Source organism: Rhopilema esculentum, chromosome 12, assembly GCF_057945365.1.
Source record: "Rhopilema esculentum isolate cy_ngs chromosome 12, ASM5794536v1, whole genome shotgun sequence".
In the NCBI taxonomy this organism is placed as follows: Eukaryota; Metazoa; Cnidaria; class Scyphozoa; order Rhizostomeae; family Rhizostomatidae; genus Rhopilema; species Rhopilema esculentum.
Genome location: NC_142826.1, coordinates 4,316,832 through 4,337,028, shown reverse-complemented (window position 1 = coordinate 4,337,028; position 20,197 = coordinate 4,316,832). Strand labels below are relative to the sequence as shown.

Genomic DNA, 20,197 nt, shown 5'->3' with positions numbered 1-20,197 from the left:
GAATTTCTTTGTTGCTAATCCTGCTTGCTTGCTGAATATCATTTGATTTTTAGCCATAATTTCACGTGATATCCCATCCGGAAAATATTACAATATCTCGAATCTTACATATTTTTTAAATGCATGATAGTTGAATTTTGGTATTTGTTAGGTATTTGTTAAGCTGTTTCAGTAAGGGTTTACTGAGCTATTCAAATTTTTTCTTAACTGATAGAGCGAAGGGGGTTGCAGATTATTAATAACTCTTGTAACAACTTAATTTTTGAGCGTTCTTAGCAGGATGACTTCATAACATTCAATACGTAGTATACACTTCGCGACGCGCTTGATTCAGGTTGTGAGCATTCAAGGGCTTGGTTCACATAACGTTGAGAGCCAGACGTCTTTTTGTCCTTTCCGTTGTAAATCATCCTAAAACCACGTTAAGCAAGTCGCATTATGCTCAGTCGCAATTAAAATTCTATTGAAATCAACTTGAAGTAATCTGCCGCATCGCTTTTTTGGGTAAAGAATTTGACTTGGTGGAAAACTTAACACGATCATTCGAAGCTTGATGACATGCGCTTTTTTCTAATCAATATCCCGTCTCCGTTGGCCTCTCAGTTTCTAACGCCATTTACACCTGAATTTGCAAGGCCTTGTCCTGCATTTGTTCTCCAAAACATAGCTCATAAACCGATAATAACCTTAATCTCCACGTGTAATGTGAAAGCCACTATTGTTTTCCGCTGAGTTTCACCTCGTTAAGAGCCGAGTTCTCAACGTAATATTTACCAGCGATCTGCAAACTAATCTGGAATCATGTTTTAACCAGCCATGTTTAAAGCGGGATTTACGAATGATAAGGAAGTGACTTTGTATGCTATTAAGGAGATCTGTTTTCGCTTACAATCGAAAAAGCCCGCAGACCTCACAACAGCCTTTAAAGCAAAGCTACCATCTTTACGTATTAAGAGATTATGTATGCTAACCAGCCTACAGGATACCTGTCAAAAGCTAAATCCAATTAGAGATTAGAGGTTTCACATCGTCTTGTATTTGAGCTTCATCCTAACACTCGTTGCTTCCTTTGGCTTGACAACATGCACCAGACGTCGACTTAATTCGCAAAGCTCCGTCACTATATAACAGTTACTTGTTTTTATCAACAAAGCGAATGCAAAGCTCGTCAGCGAAAGATCGGCTTTAAGGATGGAAGAAGGAGGCAAGTTTGACAAACCAACCAAGTCTGTGCCTACATTTTACAGTCTCGAAAACAAGGACAATACACAAGTTGTTTACATCTACTCGTCATCATCCGAAATAAAACGTGAGCCAGGTGAACAGTATGTGAACTGCATTCACGATGAGCCGTATAACATCAAGCCAAATCGAAACGAGCCACATTCGGGTGACGATGGCGGGGCTACAGTGCCCCAAAGACGGGATGTTGAAATGCCGAGGGTTGGTCCCTGTGATATCGCAATGGATAATGAACGGATCATTTCTAAAGGTGATCATATGCCAGAGTATGCAAGATCTTGGGAAAGGGACAGAGATTATGGGGACGTGCCTGAAAGTTTCAGACGACAAAGGTCACCTGCTGAGGCTCCGAAGCCCAAATACGAGTGCAAGAAGCAAACTGCGCAGAGACTGCCTTCAGTGAGTACAGACAATTTCACCAACACACGACCACCTTTGTTACGGGATAATAGCGAAGAGGGGACTGTTATGTATATAGACGGGTCGTACGAATATAATTTTGGTCAGGAAAAGAGAAAGCGCGATTACAGCCTGTTCGAAGACGAGGAGAAAAATTCACGACTTAAGTGTGACAACGGAGGACTGAGATACGAAGAGAGTTCGAGGGCCGGAAGAAAGTCGTTCACTCCTGTCAGAATTTACCCTTCTGGAAAGGATTGCTATCGAGATAGGCCACGATACTATAGAAGACATGAATATATGTATGCTGAGCCACCCCCAAATGTGACTCTTGTCACCCAAGATTATCACCGCCGATCTTTTGTTGAAGATAAAGAGGCAGAACCAAGACACTTTGAGGACGAAGATCCGGAGAGAGACAACTTCGCTACAAAACATCGGCCCATAAAGCGCGTAAAGTCAGAGGATGAGCGAGATGTGACAAATATCTCGTCGCGTTTGGAAAGACCCGATGTTGAAGAGTTCCATGGCCGAATCTTTGGAGATAGATTCAATACCAAGCGATATGACATCGAAAGACTGCAGGCTGGAGTGGGTAAAGAGAAGGTCTATTACCTCGAAAAGGGAATCGCTCGAAACAAAGATTCGCTGCAAAAACACGACCATTCGCCTGATTTGAATGGCAGAAAGTTCAATTCTCATGCAGAAGATATGGCTCAAAGTTCATCACCAACTGACTATTTACAATATTCACAACGTGAAAAAGCTTCGAACTTCGAGCACGAAATGCCAGTCGATAAAGACGTCCCATATAGATTTAACGAATGTTTCGGTGGCCACGAATACGAATTTCCGCGCAAATGCGAGAGATATAGCGAGATGATGCATGAAATGGAATTGTACCGTGGTAAAGGGAGAAAAATAGAAAGGAGATCGACTGATATGCACACACAAGAAACTGACGATAAAATTGTTACAGATCAGAAGGGCTATCTTTTTTCGGGTAGGTAATATTTTTTTTCTTCAATTTCTAATCATCTTATTGCGCTTATGTTTTCTCAATATTGTGGCTGTGCAACCATTGGTTATTAGCTATGAAATATAGCTGAAATTGAACTAAAACGCTGAATAGGGCTTGAAGTAATTTGTGTGTAAAAGTCTCCGAAACAGTTTTTTATTTTTTATAGTTTGGCATTTGCTTATATCTTATTACATTTTATATCTGGGAAAATATAACCTCCTTTTTACCGGGAACCTATATTACAGGATTAGTTTTAACGTGAATTGGAGAATGCCCTTGCCAAATTTTGTTTCTTGCGAATTCGAAAGCCCTTTCATCAACTCCTTGAAAGATTACACCAGAAACAAGATAGGCCAGAGTTCTAGTGCTACCAGATTATCGCTTGATTGAATTCGCATCAACTGAACCGTGTTGGTATCAGGTTAAAGCTAGCATTACAGAGAAGTTAAATCGCACCGTTAAGTATTTCCTGGACTGCTAGCTCAAGGCTAGTCAGTACTGTTAAGTACAGCTCTTTAGAGACAATTAAACTTGAATTGAGGTGTTGACAATTTCAGAACCGTTCCGCTTCGTTGTAAGCAATAAAATGTATGGCCAATCTTCGTTTCGCCCCTTTATTAGCAACGCTTATGAAAATTATGTCATGATACTAGCAATGCTGGTTTGTAATCACGATAGTACAATAGCCTGTTTCTTTCACGGTATTGGTACGTCAAATCAAATCCCAAAATGTCTGATGCTGCCAGAGTTCTACCTAAAGACATCGATAGGAAACCTTTTTATATAGAAAAAGGCTGATTCACGGACCCCTTGAAGACCAGCTGGAGTCAATCTAAACCCCTAATACCCTTCTACAACGCATGACGCACTTAGACATTGCTCAGGGGCCTTCACTTAATTTGAAGCATTTTTGATCTTCTGTAATTTGTTATTCACATTATCCATAAGAACCTTAAACCGGTAATTCCTCAAATTTGAAGTCACTATAGAGAAAGGGTATTGGTTGTCTGTTGCTAGTAATCACATCGAGCTAATGACTCATTATGTAATTCTGTTTTCAATGTGCTTGCTCATTTAACAAAATTAATTACATTCTCAATCTATGGGAGGAGCACCTTTTCAAAGATTCTTATATTGATTCACTGATTCATTTTATTGACATCAGAGCTTGATGGATGTTTTTAGGCAACCAACCAAAAAACCGTTACAGGCTCTTACTACATTTGTTTATTTAGCCTCCATATTTCAAACTTTAAATAGCCATATTTTTAACTCTTCTCCAATAATGATTTCAAGTTGTGCAAGGAGGCTTGCATTGTTTTATAACAACAAACTGTTTCATAATTTGAGACTTTGTGCCATGTGAAATTTCGCTTTCTGAAATCATCATGCATTATCCCAACTACCTGCCTACACAGTCGTGAAAACAGTAATTATAAGGTTTCCCACTTTTTCATCTGTCTACTTTCTTAAAGAATAACTATATTTTCATTAGGATAAACTTAAATCTTTGAACCTACTTTTTGATAAACAAAAAGCAGCGAAAATTATTCTCGCTTCGAGCTATTATGAAAAAAAGCACATCATTCAATGGTCATTAGAGTCGTTAAGAAAAAATGATAGTCTGCTGATCTGCAAAAATTGGAGTAAATTCTATTCGCTGGTTCGCATCGTTTCTTTGCGCTATTTATTGAACGGTATCGTCTTTCCAAACTTCTTGTTGGCAACATTCGAGTCTTTTTCCTTTTCAAACCAGGAAAAAGTGCTGCTTTTCGGTCTTTGCCAATAGCTGCAAATCATTCATTTGCGAGTTCTCTTTTGGCTTTATTTAAAGTTAATTTAGCTATACATTTGTGATATAGCAATACATTTAAAAACAATAAGAAGCCTAAAAACACAAGTCTTTATTTAGCTCTTACACAAGTAAATCTTTCATCAGAGTTAAACTAACTAAACTTAAGAATTGTTTTTATTGCTATAGAAAGTAGGTTTGATATCGATTTATTCATATACTAAATACACAATCAAGTTGCGCTTGCCCCTTGGAATGCAATTGTTTGGTTATATTTTTAATCGTGTTCTTTCGCACACTTGTTCTGACTTTGTATACTCTGAGGAGTGTCAGACAAAAAAGCTTTCAGTAGTATGTTGTGAAATGTTTGCTTTTTTCAAAGCTATTTTCAATTTTTGTTGTTGTACAATACTTATCGGAATATCAAAAGTTGGAAAAAGTGAAACTTCCAAGATCAAATGAACTCTAAGACGTATCAAATACAGTTTCCTTAAAATTACTTCAGGTTGAGATAAAAATTTGAACTAGGATATCAACAGCTGAAATGTAAATGTGATTGAAATATGCTCACTTCTCCCCTAAATCTATTCATATTCATTGAATTTTGATAATCATATGAACTGTTAGGCATATCAAAAGACAGTTTCTTCTTAAAATTATTCAAGATTGAATTCAAAATTGAAAAAAATAGGTTATCAGTAAATTGAGTAATTTTTTGATAAAACGCAGCCCGAGACGCTAGAACAAGAACCAACAACACTATTTTCTATTCTCAGGCGAAAATCATATTTCAAGTTAGATAGAAACTTTGCTTTGATTTCCAAAACAAATTTTTGCGTTGATTTACTTCAATTTCGCTAGCTGAGGTTTTTCAGCGCGATTTTTATTTATATTTAGAGTGGATCTCAAGAATATAACTTGTTGTTTACCTTTTGCTAACACAAAGTTTCGGTTTGGAGACGAAAATTAATGGAATGTTCGTTGCCTTGGGCAACCTTTTTGCAATTTCATAAGTAACTCTGTGTTCCTGGTTGAATGTGGAGAAACACTCCGTTTATTTCTTTGTAAACAATTTTTTTTGCGGTACAGAACTTGAGAATGGCCTTTTAAAAAGCGAACATTTCACAACATACTACTAAAATATTTTTCATTTGACACTCCTCAGAGCATAAAACGCCAGAATAAGGGTCCGAAAGAACACAATGGAAAATACATAGCTACCCAGTTGTGGATCAAAATAGGCCAATCAGAAATAGGAATTTTTTTTTTCTTATTTAAATGGGGGAAAATCAATAAAAGTTTATGATTCCATATAAAATTTAAAGAAACGATGTTGAGCATCATTCAAAGAATCCAAAGCCTGAATAAAGGAGGCATGATAATTTAAAAGCTTTTGCTCAGTTTGATCTAGTAGCAATTTTGGATGATTTTAGTAGTTTTTAAGAAACGGCTATGTTTCATTAAATTAAAAGATAGTGAAATAAAACCTACAAACTTGTTGAAGGCAAATCATTTAGGCAATTTATCACCTAGTTATGGCAATTCATTTAGGCAGTTCTAAATATCGTGTATTGGAGCTTTTAAACATTTAACGATTATATGTTTTGATTTTTCAAATATTGGGCTACCGGGCTCGTTAAGGCTGGTTTTTGAATGGATATTGAAGAGCATGAAGATTTCGCCAGGAAGTTACAGATCATACTTATGAAATGACAAAAGAATAACTAAATTATGATTTTGCCCACCAGTGGATTTTAGTCATCAGAATATTTATCTGATCAATAATTATTTCTTCAGTTATTTATCATCACTCAATGTTGCCGCTTCCATTCACTTTTTCTTAAATATTGCCTCAATATAGTCGATCGATGCCGCGCTGGTACCATAGTTAATATAGGCAATTTTATTTTCCTTTCTTTATCTTTCGTACTTTCTGTTAAGAAGTAATTCAGACAATTTTCCCTACAGTGCCAGTATACTGAAAACCATCTAAGCATTGCATAGGAGTATTATCGAAGAAAGTAAAGTGTTTGTTTTGAATAATTACATACACGGATTTTTGCAGTCATTGTATGGTCTTGCATTACGCTTGTTTTTTTTTATAAGAACCAGTAAATTTAGGTTCAGGCTTACAGTTCTAAATTTTTTCAAAAATCCGGGGCTGGATTGTTCTTAATTTGTTCTTTAATTGATAAGGTGTAAGCAGTGCAATTGCTAGCTTTTTCGCTTTAGGGAGGTGGTGTGGCGTTATTTGTCAATAAAGTGAGTGAGACAACCTTCATTTGCCCAAAATTTCGAATATTTACCGAAAAAGCACAAGGCTAAAAATCCTCGTTTTTGAGATAAAACGTTGTTCAAAATTGCATTTTACAGTAGCTCAGCATCAGCTTGTTCTGAATTTGTTCTTAACTTTTGACCAATTTTGAGGCTCGCGTTCTTATAAAAAGAAAAGAGAGTACATACACCAAACTCTGATATCAAAATTTCTATTTGGTAGTTTTGGCAATTCATAGGAACGTGCATCTCTAGTTCTTCATTGCGCTTTATGTTGCCTTGTGCCTAGCTCTCCATATTTCTTGTCGTTATTAACAACATACAATGTGACATATTAATGACAATGAGATACATTAAAATTTGTCCTTCTTTGAGTTACATACAGTTTGAATGTGTCTTCCAATCATTATCTAAAATCATGTATCTCATCTAAAATGTCCCAGCTTTATCATAGCCACTATTATGTAACCATTTTCTTTTGTCTGTTTTTCAACTTCTTGGAGAATCTTACCATATCCTGTATTGCAATCCAAACGATATTGATGGGAAGGAATATATCCACAAGAAATCAAGTGTATAAACGTTTGACACTTTGCTTCCAGTATGATTTTTGAAGAACTTGTACTAGCAATTTCGGAGAACACAATAGAAGAAGAAAAAATTTGGAATTCCTTAAGTCATGTTATGTTCTATCAACTGTTCCCTTCACTTTATTTAAGGGTCAATGGGAGACCACGAGTCCTTATCAATCTCTCAGTTCTTTAAGGCTTTATTATCAGGGGACAGCTATATGCATCTTGCTTTGTGCGCTGATTGGGTAGGATGTCGAGTATGTCATGAGTCACTGGTTAGCGGTCCCTCATTCGTTTTGATTCTGATCCAATAATACGTCTTGTTATGGATGTTCCGTTTCATCAATATCATTATAATGAAATTTAGAACTAATGCCAAAGTAATTTATATAGCAAATGATTTCAGTTCCTAATAATTATTATAGTTTTGCTCATGAAATACTTGGGATTTAGTTACAGGACACCGCAGGAGCTTCTCTACACAAGATCGTGTCCTTAAGCCGTAAATACTTGGTTTATTTGACATTTCTTTCGTAAATCCTATTTGAAAATGCGGATTAAAGCCGTTGGAGAACAAACAACCCTCCACTGTACACGTAAAACCGCATGTCTTTCACGAGAACTTATCTGGTCAAACTCTTTCCTTATCACAATTATTGTCAATTGCTTTTTTCATAGAAGTTTAAGAGTTAACCAGCAACTGCCACAAATGATAGAAACAGGCTTAACAATGTCACTGGGCTAATCTACTCCCAATGGACAATAGTTGCTTGACCTATTTTCACTCATTCTTGCTTCTGTCGTTGATATCTAAACAAAAACTTGTACATATATGCTGCTGCTCAACTAACTTGGGTCGAGCTAGAAATGCTTTATCATAGGAATACCGCGATTCACACTTGGAAAGAGACTTTGAACAATAAGCTGTCTCTAATTTCATTCTTACCTTCTCCCCACTAGATGGAAACCCTAGCTTTCAATTGACCCTTTACCCTCTTTGTCTATGCAATCTAAGGAAAAAGCAATGACAAAAACAGAAAATCAGTGAGGCAGATATTAAAGGTTGGAAAACACTTAGCAGTTGCCGATGAAAGCCATTAAATAACTGAAACAAGTTAGAGCAAATGCAAATTGAACTGTGAAATAAAAGTGTGAATAATACTGCGGATTTCCGAAAAGTTGATGAATCTACCCCCTGGCAACCCGCGCCCCTGAATATGAATAGATAACATACTTCCACCATCGCTAATGCTTCCTTTTCAGCAAGATGTGCTAAAAACTTCAAACGGGAATCTTGGCTACAGATATACAAAAGCAATGTACGTCGCTGTTAAAGAGCGACGTAGACATGCCATTTAATATTTACGGAAAATCTTCTAAGCAGATAGGTGTAAGCTAAACATTTTGAACTTTTGTAGGACGAACTCCTACCAAACAATATCTCTGGCAGCTTAGGCCGTTAATGAATGCTGAATCTGATATAGAAGTATCTTATCGAAGTATTCGATTTTTTATTTTTTCTTGGAAAAGTTATCTTTTATCATTCATTATTACAAACAAAAATAGACCACAGGAAAGTCAGCAGATATGTCACAATTTTTAGCTTTGAATTTGTTTTAACTTAGCGATAAAATTGTTGGGCTGTGGGCCTTAGCTCTATAATCTAGTCTAGGCTTGCCAGTGATGTACCTGTCTTACCATACGTTGTTGTATCTGTAATAAACTCCAGTAGCATGGACCCGAAGTGTGGTGTATTACCCACTGCATTCAAAGCAATCGATTAATAAAATTAAAAAAATGCTTTCTTGTGTATGGGTTTTCTGCCAGAATCCCCCCAACTTCAAATTAACTTCTTACATCCCCTGTAGAAATTATAATTTTCTTGCTGTTTCAGAAAGGATAAGCTTTAATGCGAAAATTTAAATCTGAGCTTGAAGATGTTACCATTCACTCTAAGATGACCTCTAAAATAATATTGGTTAACACAACAAGAAGCACACTTTACTCGCATGCCGATTAGGTCAAACGTCTTAGTTGCATTTCAGCCAATGCACCAAGCAGTATACAAAGAAGCTTTTTTGAATGGTCAAAAATAGCTTTGAGTTATCAAATGATGGATCGACCTGAGAGTTGAATTAGCAAACAAATAAATCAATGATTGGATGTAATATGAATGTAAATATTTCTCTGATAGCAACAGAGATAATATTGAAAATAAGAACATAGGGATTTTAAGATCTTACCTTTAATACAGGAAATCTTATTTACGTTTGGATAGTCTGGAGTTCTAAACGTGGAGTGAAGCTTCTATCAGTTCAGCCAATTGTAGATAAGTGATTGTTCCAAGCGTATTTTGACAGTGTTGCAAAGATACTTTAGCTCGTAATGAAAGAATAGGTCCCAGGACTTTGTGATATGAAAGGCTATTGACGGTAACTTACATAGGGTTCGAACAGTTTTGTTTTGGTTTTATTTTTAAAGCGCGTTGAAAAGTGGATTAAGATGCTTTAGTTTAGTCTGTGATCGGTAATCTTAGCGATAAAATATTTTAAAGAGTTGAATTTTTGCCACGACCAGCATGTATGGAATAAACACTGAAACGTATATTTGTGAAAAGATTAGCTTTTTATGTGCTAAAGCCTCCCTTAGCAGGCACCCGTGAGGCAAGAAAACCACTCCCTTTTGACGAGAGATGCCTGTTATGCAAGGATTTGATTAAATGAAATAAAATGTGTTTTAATAGTGTCAGTTACTGAAAGAGGCCGTTAATTGTCATATCATTGTATTAATGAATCAATGCTAGCAAAAATACTGATGCGTTACTCTTGCTCTACTTTAGTGACATAGACAGAGAATTTAGATCAAGAAATTTTTAAATGAAATTTAAGCAATGCGATTTAAAACACGAATCAGGATGCGTTGGAAATTCAGATTCAAGAAGAGAGACAAAAATAATGATAGCAAGCAAATTAAGCAGAAGAAGCTTTTTAATCTAATTTTTATTTCCTTAACCGATTCTTTGGCAGGATCCGGGAGACCATTATCCGTAGTTATGTACATCTAAATTAATGCTCACGAACTCAAATTTATTAAAGATAATTTCTGCTCTATGTGCACCCATCTTCTTTAGGTTTTTGATCATTTGCTAGTGAAAACTTGCAATTTAAAGACTCATTGCTAACAATGGTCCTTTGCGAGCGTGGCGACGGTCCAAACAATGGCAGTTATCTTCTACCGATTAACCAAAATTGATTTTAGACAGTCTAAAAATGCATTATGGGATGCTTACGTAGCGCAATGGCTCATTATTGGCAATGAGTCTTTAAAACTGATGACACTGTTCTGGTAATCAGCACAGCTATACTTCTCAAGGCCTTTTATCGCTTAACCTCTGTCATGATCATGAAGCAAGTTTCAATTACGAGGTTGTCCTTCATTGAGGCTAGTAAAATATCTGGTGAAAACAGGCGCCATTGCTATTCCAAAAGTAATTTTTACGACTTCGTATATTATTTTCTAAATAGCTCGATTAAAAGCTTAAGCGGTGTTCAGTATTGATCTTATTTAGCCTACTTCATTGATAAGGTTTAAAAGGGTCAAGGGTTTCTTAAATCCTTCAATTTACTAGTATTGAATTGAAATAATGTCTACTCGAGTTTGTTAGAAATGTCTTAAAGCAACGAAGACAGTAATAAAATGCATTTCTGGCCTAGGCTTCACGTATATAAGATAAATGATGCATTTAATATTCATGAACGGGACAAACAAAACTCGTATTGAGTTGCTGTATGAATGCTTTATTTTCTTGTTTATACTGCGCTAATAGACTTTAGGCACGTAGCAATTGGTTATAATCAATATTTTCCATCTGTTTGACCTTCCCTAACAATTTCCTTTCAGTTTCAGCTTCGTTAACGAATAATGATTATAATTTGTTTATTCACTGGAAATTATTCAAATTGGTTTTTTGCTGATGTGTAACAGACAGTTATATTTTGAAACTTATTTTCTCTAAATATCTCTAGAAAACGTTCCTTTTTATGTTAATGGGGTATAGTCCCAATGATATTGTAGGGTGTTTTCTTGTAAGTGGCATAGCTCGTAATTCTTATTTTTAGATTTTGATTGGATTACAAAAATTGTCACATGAATAGATGATATACCAAGCTTTTGTACGATAAAGGTCTTCCTTGGAATGGATTGTCAGCATAGGGTACTTGACGATTCAAATATTGTGTAGATCATGTTTTACCCTACACCAACAGCACCATTTGGCAGATTCTTTTAACATCAACTATACTCGCCTGTTCCTGGTTATGTGGCTTAGCATTTGTCGGTTTTGCAGTGTTAGTGACGTCACGAAAAAAATATACCTTCTTTAAAAATCCTAGATCTAAAGTAATTAGTCAATCTCTTGCAAGAAATTCGATTTCTTAGTATACCCAAGGCGATTATTCAGCCAATGCGCTTTCATTCTATCCCTTAAAAATTGATTTATTTAAACTCCAATTCACCAGTGGTATGAAATTTGCTGCAAGGATATGCGCGTAGCCGGGAATTTTTCAACCGCGGATAAAGTTAAAAGAACCGACAAGCCGAACTTTCCTACTATTAACATTTATCTTCGGATTTCGCCTGATTAGCGAGCATTATGTGTCTGGGTAGTTGAAAATTACTTTATTTCGATATCTTTGAGTTCCATTTTAAAAACTATTACATCGAAGATATTTAGCTTTTGCTCGGAAAGTGCAATTCACATCAAAGGAAGTTTTGTCGTATTAAGAGGATATAACTGGCTTGAATTGCGCTTTTGAAAAGAGAAACATCAAGTAACTTTGTATGTAATTTGTCTGTATTAAAAGAAGATTCCTTGTTTAATTGAAACCAGTTGAGCATCACAAGATAGGGGAAGTATGAAGTTAAGAGGATGGTGTGTCAATAGAGTTTTTGACGTCATTATTTTGTAAAACAAGGGGCTGGAAAGTTAGGACCTTAGCGAAACAAAACATTCTCAAGATCACAATTTGGATTGGCAGGATTGTTTAGTTAAATATTAATTTATTACAATTATAAAATAAGAATGTAATTCACGGAATAGATTACATAATAGATATTGCTAGACACAGACAATCCTGTCAAGGGTGTTTACCAGAATCAACTTTGGTGCGCCAAAACAAACTTTGGTGCACCGGAATCAACTTTGGTGCACCAGAATCAGCTTTGATACGCCGAAAGAGACCTAATAAGGTATAAAGTTGATGAAAAAGTTTGTTTTGAAGTGTTTTTAATTTTAATATCATATATGGTATTATTTGACTCGGATGGTACTAAATCGCTGGATCGGATAGAAATTTTAAATTAAAACACAGCTTTTGACAATTACTGTCAACTTTAACAATACGAACTTTCATTTTACTGGAAGAAAAATTCGGAGGATACAGTTTTCGTATTTTCTTTATTTTTAGTGATTTAGAAAGCTCAAGCTAAATTAAACTAACTGTCATATCAAATTATTTACAAGCAAAGAATCGCCAATACCTAGAGCACGTATACTAACAGAATTCAAAGTCTGTTAGAAGAAATGTAGAAATTTAGAAACCAATGGTTGCAAAGTTCAGAATGGTACATAAAGCGCTATAGACTTTATTTTGTTTTCATTTACCTGCATTTTTACATTTTGCATTTTAAAGTTTTTGCAGTTTCTTAAATTTTCTTCTGTGGAAGTTTATCTTAAAAAAATGATCTTTACTATATGATATAATTGAAATCACCATGTTGATTACTCTAGCATATCAAAGATGCTGCTGCCCATGCTGTCCCTGTTACAGCGTATTTCGTCATTCGCAAAGGGAAAGGTCTCCTGTGTCATCAAGGTGCAGCCCACAGAAGCCACCAGCAAGCCCAAAACTAAGCAGTCGCCCACCATCTCATACGTCGAGTGAGCCAAACAAACCTAGATCATCCACAATCGTGCAACAAATGCCAGCGGAACTGCAGCTCAAAATGGTAGCCAGAGGATTGCCGCATCTCCGAAGGAGAAGAAATCGCACAGTTTACACTCACGATCAAATCGAGGAGCTTGAAGAAGTTTTTAAAATCAAGCACTACCTGGACGTCGATGAGAAAGGGTCTATCGCAAAACGCTTAGGAATAAGGACAGAAAATGTCGAGGTCAGACTTAAGACAATTTTTAACCTTTTTGAAGTCAGGCTAAAATGGCTTCTGAATTTTTGTCAAGAGACTGTAACTAGCTTTTGCAGACTAAAAGTACACAATAACAAAATAAATTTCCTCATAAGCCTGAATAAAAACTATGGTCATTCACGATATCGAGCGGCCTTTTTTGTAGTACATAACACTTAAACCTATAGCTTAAGAGAAAATATTATGCTTGGTACCGTACAAAGTCAACAACTATAAGGATGCATATCTTTATAAAAGGGTGATGTAAAAATAATATGTCTTTGAAAACAAGAATATGTTACCCAGTTGTGGATAGAAAGGATGAAAGAATTCTGTCTAGATTAGAATAGCTGATTCTAGAAGTACTCGCGTTTCATGTGCCATCAATGCCTTCGATGATACAAATCAATATAGCGTTTCGCAAAATGAATTTAGAGATAATTTAAGAGAAAGGGCCTGATTTTGGTATATTATGTTAGTTTAGTTGCAACTTTTGTATAACCTATTGAACTTGCATCCATAAGATATCTTAAAACTATAACTTTTTTATTTGATAGATATGGTTTAAGAATCGCCGTGCAAAATGGAGAAAAGAAATGAAAACAGTTAAGTCTAATAGTGATGGCGAGGTTTGCCAATATCTTGATGAAGATGAATCGACATTAGGAGACGAGAGTGACAGCTATGGAAGAAAGCCACTTGCTTCAATTTTAAGCAAAGATGTTCCCGAGGAAAGACCGACAATGACTTTGTACCACACTGGACAGGAAACGTGTGATAATGATGTAGATAGTACTGTTGTTGTTGCTGCTGTTAACTAGGAATTGAATCATTGGTGACCTGTAGTGTATCTTAAAGGTGATGTCAAAGGGTTGTTGTCCATGGTGTGCAAGGGATGGTGCAGAGACTCTATTGTAGAGGGTAATAATTAGTCTATTTGTCCAATGGATTGCGGTGATACTGGTTGATACCTTGAAACAGCACAAAGTCGCCCGTTTCAACCATTTTTATTTGGGAAGGATCATATTTTACAATCTGTCTTTTTTCTGCCCCATCGTTTTAAAGATTTTCCAGTAGATTCGTAGCTCTTTTCACAAGGTTCTGTACTAAATATACTTATAGTGGCTGTGGCAACCTATTTATGCTAGTGAGAAATACGGCAAAATAAATGGCACGTTTAAGAGGTTTTCAATGTGCTAATCTCGATGTTATGAAACCGTTGATATTTTACGAAAGAAATGATGATTGCCTGTGATCGCAAGGTTTGTTAATCCTTGCTTTCTGAGAAACAAAGCATTATTCAAAAACCTTGAATTATTAGTTCATGACGCTATTCATTCTCCATTTATTTTGAAAAAAGACTCAAATCACAAGCTTATTTCTACACTGTTGAGGTTTCGCAGTCTAATTATTATGAATTATTCGACGAGAATAGTGTTCACAATATTTCTTTTCGTGAAAATCCTGTTTAGGTATACAGATGTAATCATGTTAATCTCTGAATTGGCTTAAGTTTGTTTATTTCAAACGTCAATGATAAGATTTATTACAAGAGACGAAGAAAATATATTGCAAAAATTTCAGGCTGTAAGGGATTTAAATCTTCCTAGATTCTTTGCCTGTTACTTTAGATAGATGACAGAATGTGACTTTGAACTTGGATTTTCGCTTATCTATTAGTGCAGCGGGCCAGCTTCTATCACCCCTGTCGTTGGGTAGTATTTAAGGCAAAAATACAGAATGAACTCACTCAATGTAATCCTGCTTCCTGCCTTATTCTATTTTTATTAGAGCGAGATAACAACATCTTGCCATTGTGGAAATCTAGTTTAGAGGACATAGCTAAAATATTAACCAGAAGCAGGGAAATGAGACATGTTCAGTTTATTTAGAGTGCAATTAATTCTAATTTATCATCAGAATAAATTTTTTATGGTAGCCTAATACATTTATCATTAAATATTAGTGTGTGTAGGTTTTAAATGGAAGATGTTTCTAGGGGCGCAAATAGGAATTTTTTGTTGGGGCACGGGGGGGGGATATGTCTCACTTGAGACTTTCAGATTAACGATGGCTTGAAGACAAAGCTTTACTGTTAGTACGAATCGAGGCCGACACTCGTTCGTAATATACTAATCAGGACCGATTCTATTCCGTCATCACCGAATCATGAAAGACCACTGATCTCAAAAAAGACTGGTGGATGGAACAACCTGTTGTTCTCTTACATAAGCATGAGGAAGTGATCGAATCTCTCCATGTTGAGACCTCTCGCGCCTAAAGCTCAGGGCTGCCATGGGCAAAACCTGTACACATACAGTGATGAGCTTTTTATTGTGCATTAATCATTGGATCTTTAAATAATCCAAGATGCAACAGGCCTAGGAAATTTAAGGGAACAGTGGATTCTCTTTCACATAAACTAAATACCATGGCAATACTTTTTAAAGTCACTTACGAAAGCCGCAAATTCTTGTTTCAAAGGCTATTTTGAATTTTGCTATGGACCAGCAAATTAAGATAAAACCAACATGAATTCTCTCTATTATCAAGCAACACAACGAGGTACTAACATGGGTGCTGCAATGTGGAAGAAACGCTGGGCTGGAGAAGCTAGATCCAGTCTTTTTTAGATCAGTGGGAAAGACCGACTCGTCTGCACTACCATAACCGGATCAGGACCGATTCTCCTTCATCTTAACCGAGTCACGACAGACTCTCCTCCCTAATTACCGAGTTATTACCGTTCCTCTACCTATTGAGCCGTGTAGAGATGACTCTGATTGTTTTTGCGTTTAGACATCTCTGTTCAACGCCAATAATTTGCGCATCTTTCAGTATTAGAAAAACTGCAAGGAAATCTTGTTGTTTTGCCATTGTGATAGTGCCAATGATAGTGTTAAAAAACAAGAAAAGTATCTTAGTGATAATTTTGTTTGATGCAATATATTTGTGTAGTTTGTTTGTTAGTAAGTAGATTATAGTGTTTCATCAACGTGAAAGATGTAATTTTTCACTTTTTAAAATTCAGTTTCAAGATAATGGTGAAGGCAAAAGATTTAAACGATATGTCATGGCATGGCTGTCTTCGCTCTTTGAAAGGTTCTTGTCGTCTTGTTTGTAAAGGAAAGAGAGAGTTGAATAAAATGAAACGGGAGAGATTAATGCCAGATTTTGCATTCATTTTTCTTTTTTGACTGCTGGTATTCAAATTGAGCTTGTAATATAATTGAGAAATTGCCCAGTGCTTTTTCGCAACATTGCATTTTGTGGTCAGCTAGGCTCGCTCAGTTGATTTTCTTTCACTTGGTGAACGGTTCATGCATAAGAATGTGGAGGAGGCTAAAGGGGATAACCCAGCAAAAGGCTCTATTCTCTTCCTCTCTTCTCTTTTTGCAAGGACCGTTGTCTAAAGGGGAAGAAACTTCTTCTTAGAATTGATTGATCAGACTCAGAGCAAGTAAAATAACTATCATTTTTATGGCAAAACAGAACAAACACTCTCATTATCCTATTTTACGGGCATGCCCTAAAGTTTGTTATTTTGTTAACTTCGTTGCATCATTTTTTCTTAACATGTATAAATTAAACGTAACCAGTTGTATAAACTAAAAGCCTTAATGTGCCAAAGTATTATGGCTCAACCTGACATTGAGAAATGCTTCCACAGTGAATCAACACCTTAATCTCTTAACATGTACAGATAAATGGAATAATGAATAAGACTAAGGATATGAATTACAAAGTACTTGAAGCTCCTAAAATACCAGTTCTTTAGATAAATATTTGTATATCCAAATATTGCTCTTTGTCATTAATAGTTATTTCAGGGTAAATGAAAAAGCTTATTGCTTTCAGAGACAAAAGATTAGTAAATATTCAAATGTAATATGTACTGACGATACTGCTTGGCATTTCCTTCCTATAATAACAGGGGATTTTAAAGTTTACGTACCATAGTCTTCTTTTTTGTGCAAAGATTTTTAATCAGTTGTGGACATTGGTCAACTGGAGAGGTTTAAGCATACCAAAATCGCTATTGAGAATTGCAGTTTTATTTTAAAAAGGTGTTATTATACTGTCAATTCTTTACCACCTTCGTTCATATTAAATTATTTACCCTTCTAAGTGCAAACATAAGATGAGCCACTGCAAAAATACACTAGCTATGGCTAAAAATTAACTGTGTAGTAATAAAAATTGATTAAAAATAAAATAATTTGCAAATGCCACTTTGGGCATTTGTATATTTATTAGCGTGCTTATTTGCTTGTTTGCTTGTTTGCTTGTTTGCTTGCTTGCTTGGCTGCTTGCTTGGTCGCTTGCTGGCTTGCTTGCTTGCTTTCCTGCTTGTTTGCGTGTTTGCATGTCTGCGTGTTTGCTTGATTGCAGGAAAACTTCGCGGCGTGTCCACTCTCATTCAGAGTAGAACCCAAGCTCATCCAGAAAACCTCTGAGAAAGGTTTGGTTTTTCCCTTAAACTTAGAATTTGGAACATTGGACATTGAAACTTAGAAAAAGGGGTTATTTTACAAAAATTACTGATGTAGGGTATTTTTTAAACCAATCTTGGCCATGATTTCTCTTTGCTGACAACAACACGTCATCTGTTGCATAAAATCAAATGTTTACATGTAATTTGCCCATTAATATAATTATGAAACCCAAAGATTCTTCAAGAAAGCACCACTTCAATTTGATTAAATAGAACATTTTGATCAAACATCTTTTGTATTTATAGAGTCATTAGCAACTAATGATAGAAATGTTAACAGTTTTTTCACAATGTGTTCCTTTTTGTCCTTTTTACTTTATCGACCTTCTAGACAAACCTATAACCTACAAAATATGAAAAACGTATCTAGATCTTTTCATTCTCTAAAAAGTACAGTTTTAGACAACATAGTGTGATATAATCATAGTGTAGCAGAGCAGGAATTCCTGTTCACTTTGTTTTTGTACAAATTTTATTTATAGTTAGGATTATATCTTAGTAAACAAGTTATAAAAAGTTAACATATAAAGGGTTTTTTCATAGATCTCTCGGATGAGCTCAGTTGCATCACTGAATGAGAATACACACGCAGGGGAAATTTTTTTCGAGAGCAACTAGTTATCAGTCACATATCATTTTCCTTTAAGACATTAATCTTCGCAGTTGCTTATATTTGAGATAAATACGTGTGACAAATTTTTTGGGAACTGCTAAACTTGATCACCAGTTACCAAATTAAAACGCCCAGATAGAGTTTCAGTAGGGACCGTTCTGTTTGTGCCATTATGAGGATTCGACTGTGATTTTGATGGTGAATGCAAGGCAAATGTTGCGGGCATGCAATTATTATATTTTGCCTTCATTAGTACTTGACAAATAATTTTTTGAAGCGGTGTTGATGTAGAGATGTTATAATTTTGGAAAGATAGCGAACGGTGTTTATCTGCACCGAAACGTCAAAATTTTATACATCAAGTATGCCAACTTTTTACTAAATACTATCTAAGATCAACCTGAATTCATCGTAGCTTTGCCCGGGAAATATAGCTTTGTCAAATTTTACTTCACTGCTTTACGTTGTCAACACTTTTACTTTTACAAGTTTTGTATTCAATGCAATTCTATATTCAACTCTTCTATAATGCGATTTTAATTCTTTAAGCCCATCTTAAAAGATTTTTTGTCCGAGAGTACCACGAACGAATTAGAGAAGCGGCCACAGTTTTTCTAATTACATGTGTAAAAACACATTGCACTGACTTTGGCTTGGAGTCACCTTGGTAGGTTTTGCCTGCAGAGTTCTAATGAAAAAGTTTCTAGTTTTGCATTCTTTTCAGAAATAATTATTTAGCTTATTGGTATTTTACTTCATTCTTTATTCAAAATCAAGCGATTTCTTTACTTTTCTCAATTAATGTGAAGGCGACTTCTTTTTAAGATTTCTATCATAATTATCTACAAAACTTTGTTGTAGAGTTATTTTTTAATAAATGAAAGATGAACATGTGATGGTTATAAGACATCGGATTTCTTTTAAACCCAAATGAAGATAAAATTCTTAAAATCTCTTTCTTTAAATTTTGCTTGGTAAAGTAACAAAGCTATTAGGATGAGTAAAGGCAAATAAAGGAATTGCAATACCTTAGAGGGATCAAAAGATTTTGCATTTTGGAAAAGAATTCAAAAACAATAATTTTAGTTGAATAGTTACTTCGCGATGTCATTAGAAATTACTTTCATCCTTTTGGCATGATCAAAAGCTGGAGAGCTTTGCTAGACATTGTTCTGTATCCAAAGTTGAGGAAAAAGGCGCCTCTGAATTAAATCTACACACTCAGTTGCTGATCAATCTTGAATAAAGTACTTCGTCTTTTAGGAACGATGAATATAGTGCTTATGGTCTCCATTGAAAGTATTGGTTCTGAGAATTCAATATTGTTTTGTTTTATGTATTTGACATTGTTCATTCACTTTGATAATCGACATAAATTTTAACGAGCTTTGAGATGACGAAAAGAATTTAGCAAGAATGTAAATGCACCCATGGCACAAAACAGTTAGTAGGAAATTTGTTTTTTTTCTTTTTGAATTTGATTCAACCTGCATTGAATTGCTTTTTTCAAGGATGGTAGCCTTTGCCTTTGCCTAGTGCCATTTCTCAATAGGCCCTACATGTTAATGAATTACCTATTCTCATAAGCCATTAATTTGGGGGAGCC

General features: G+C 35.4%; 1 protein-coding gene across 1 annotated transcript; it reads left to right on the top strand.

Annotated features, from left to right (window-relative positions):
• The first annotated feature begins 961 nt into the window (after positions 1-961).
• Positions 962-16,655, top strand: LOC135681743 (uncharacterized). Its single transcript, XM_065196342.2, has 3 exons — positions 962-2,644; positions 13,089-13,471; positions 14,041-16,655. The coding sequence occupies exons 1-3, from the start codon at positions 1,192-1,194 to the stop codon at positions 14,302-14,304; spliced, it is 2,100 nt and encodes a 699-aa protein (XP_065052414.1). The 5' UTR covers positions 962-1,191; the 3' UTR covers positions 14,305-16,655.
• The last annotated feature ends 3,542 nt before the right edge of the window (positions 16,656-20,197 follow it).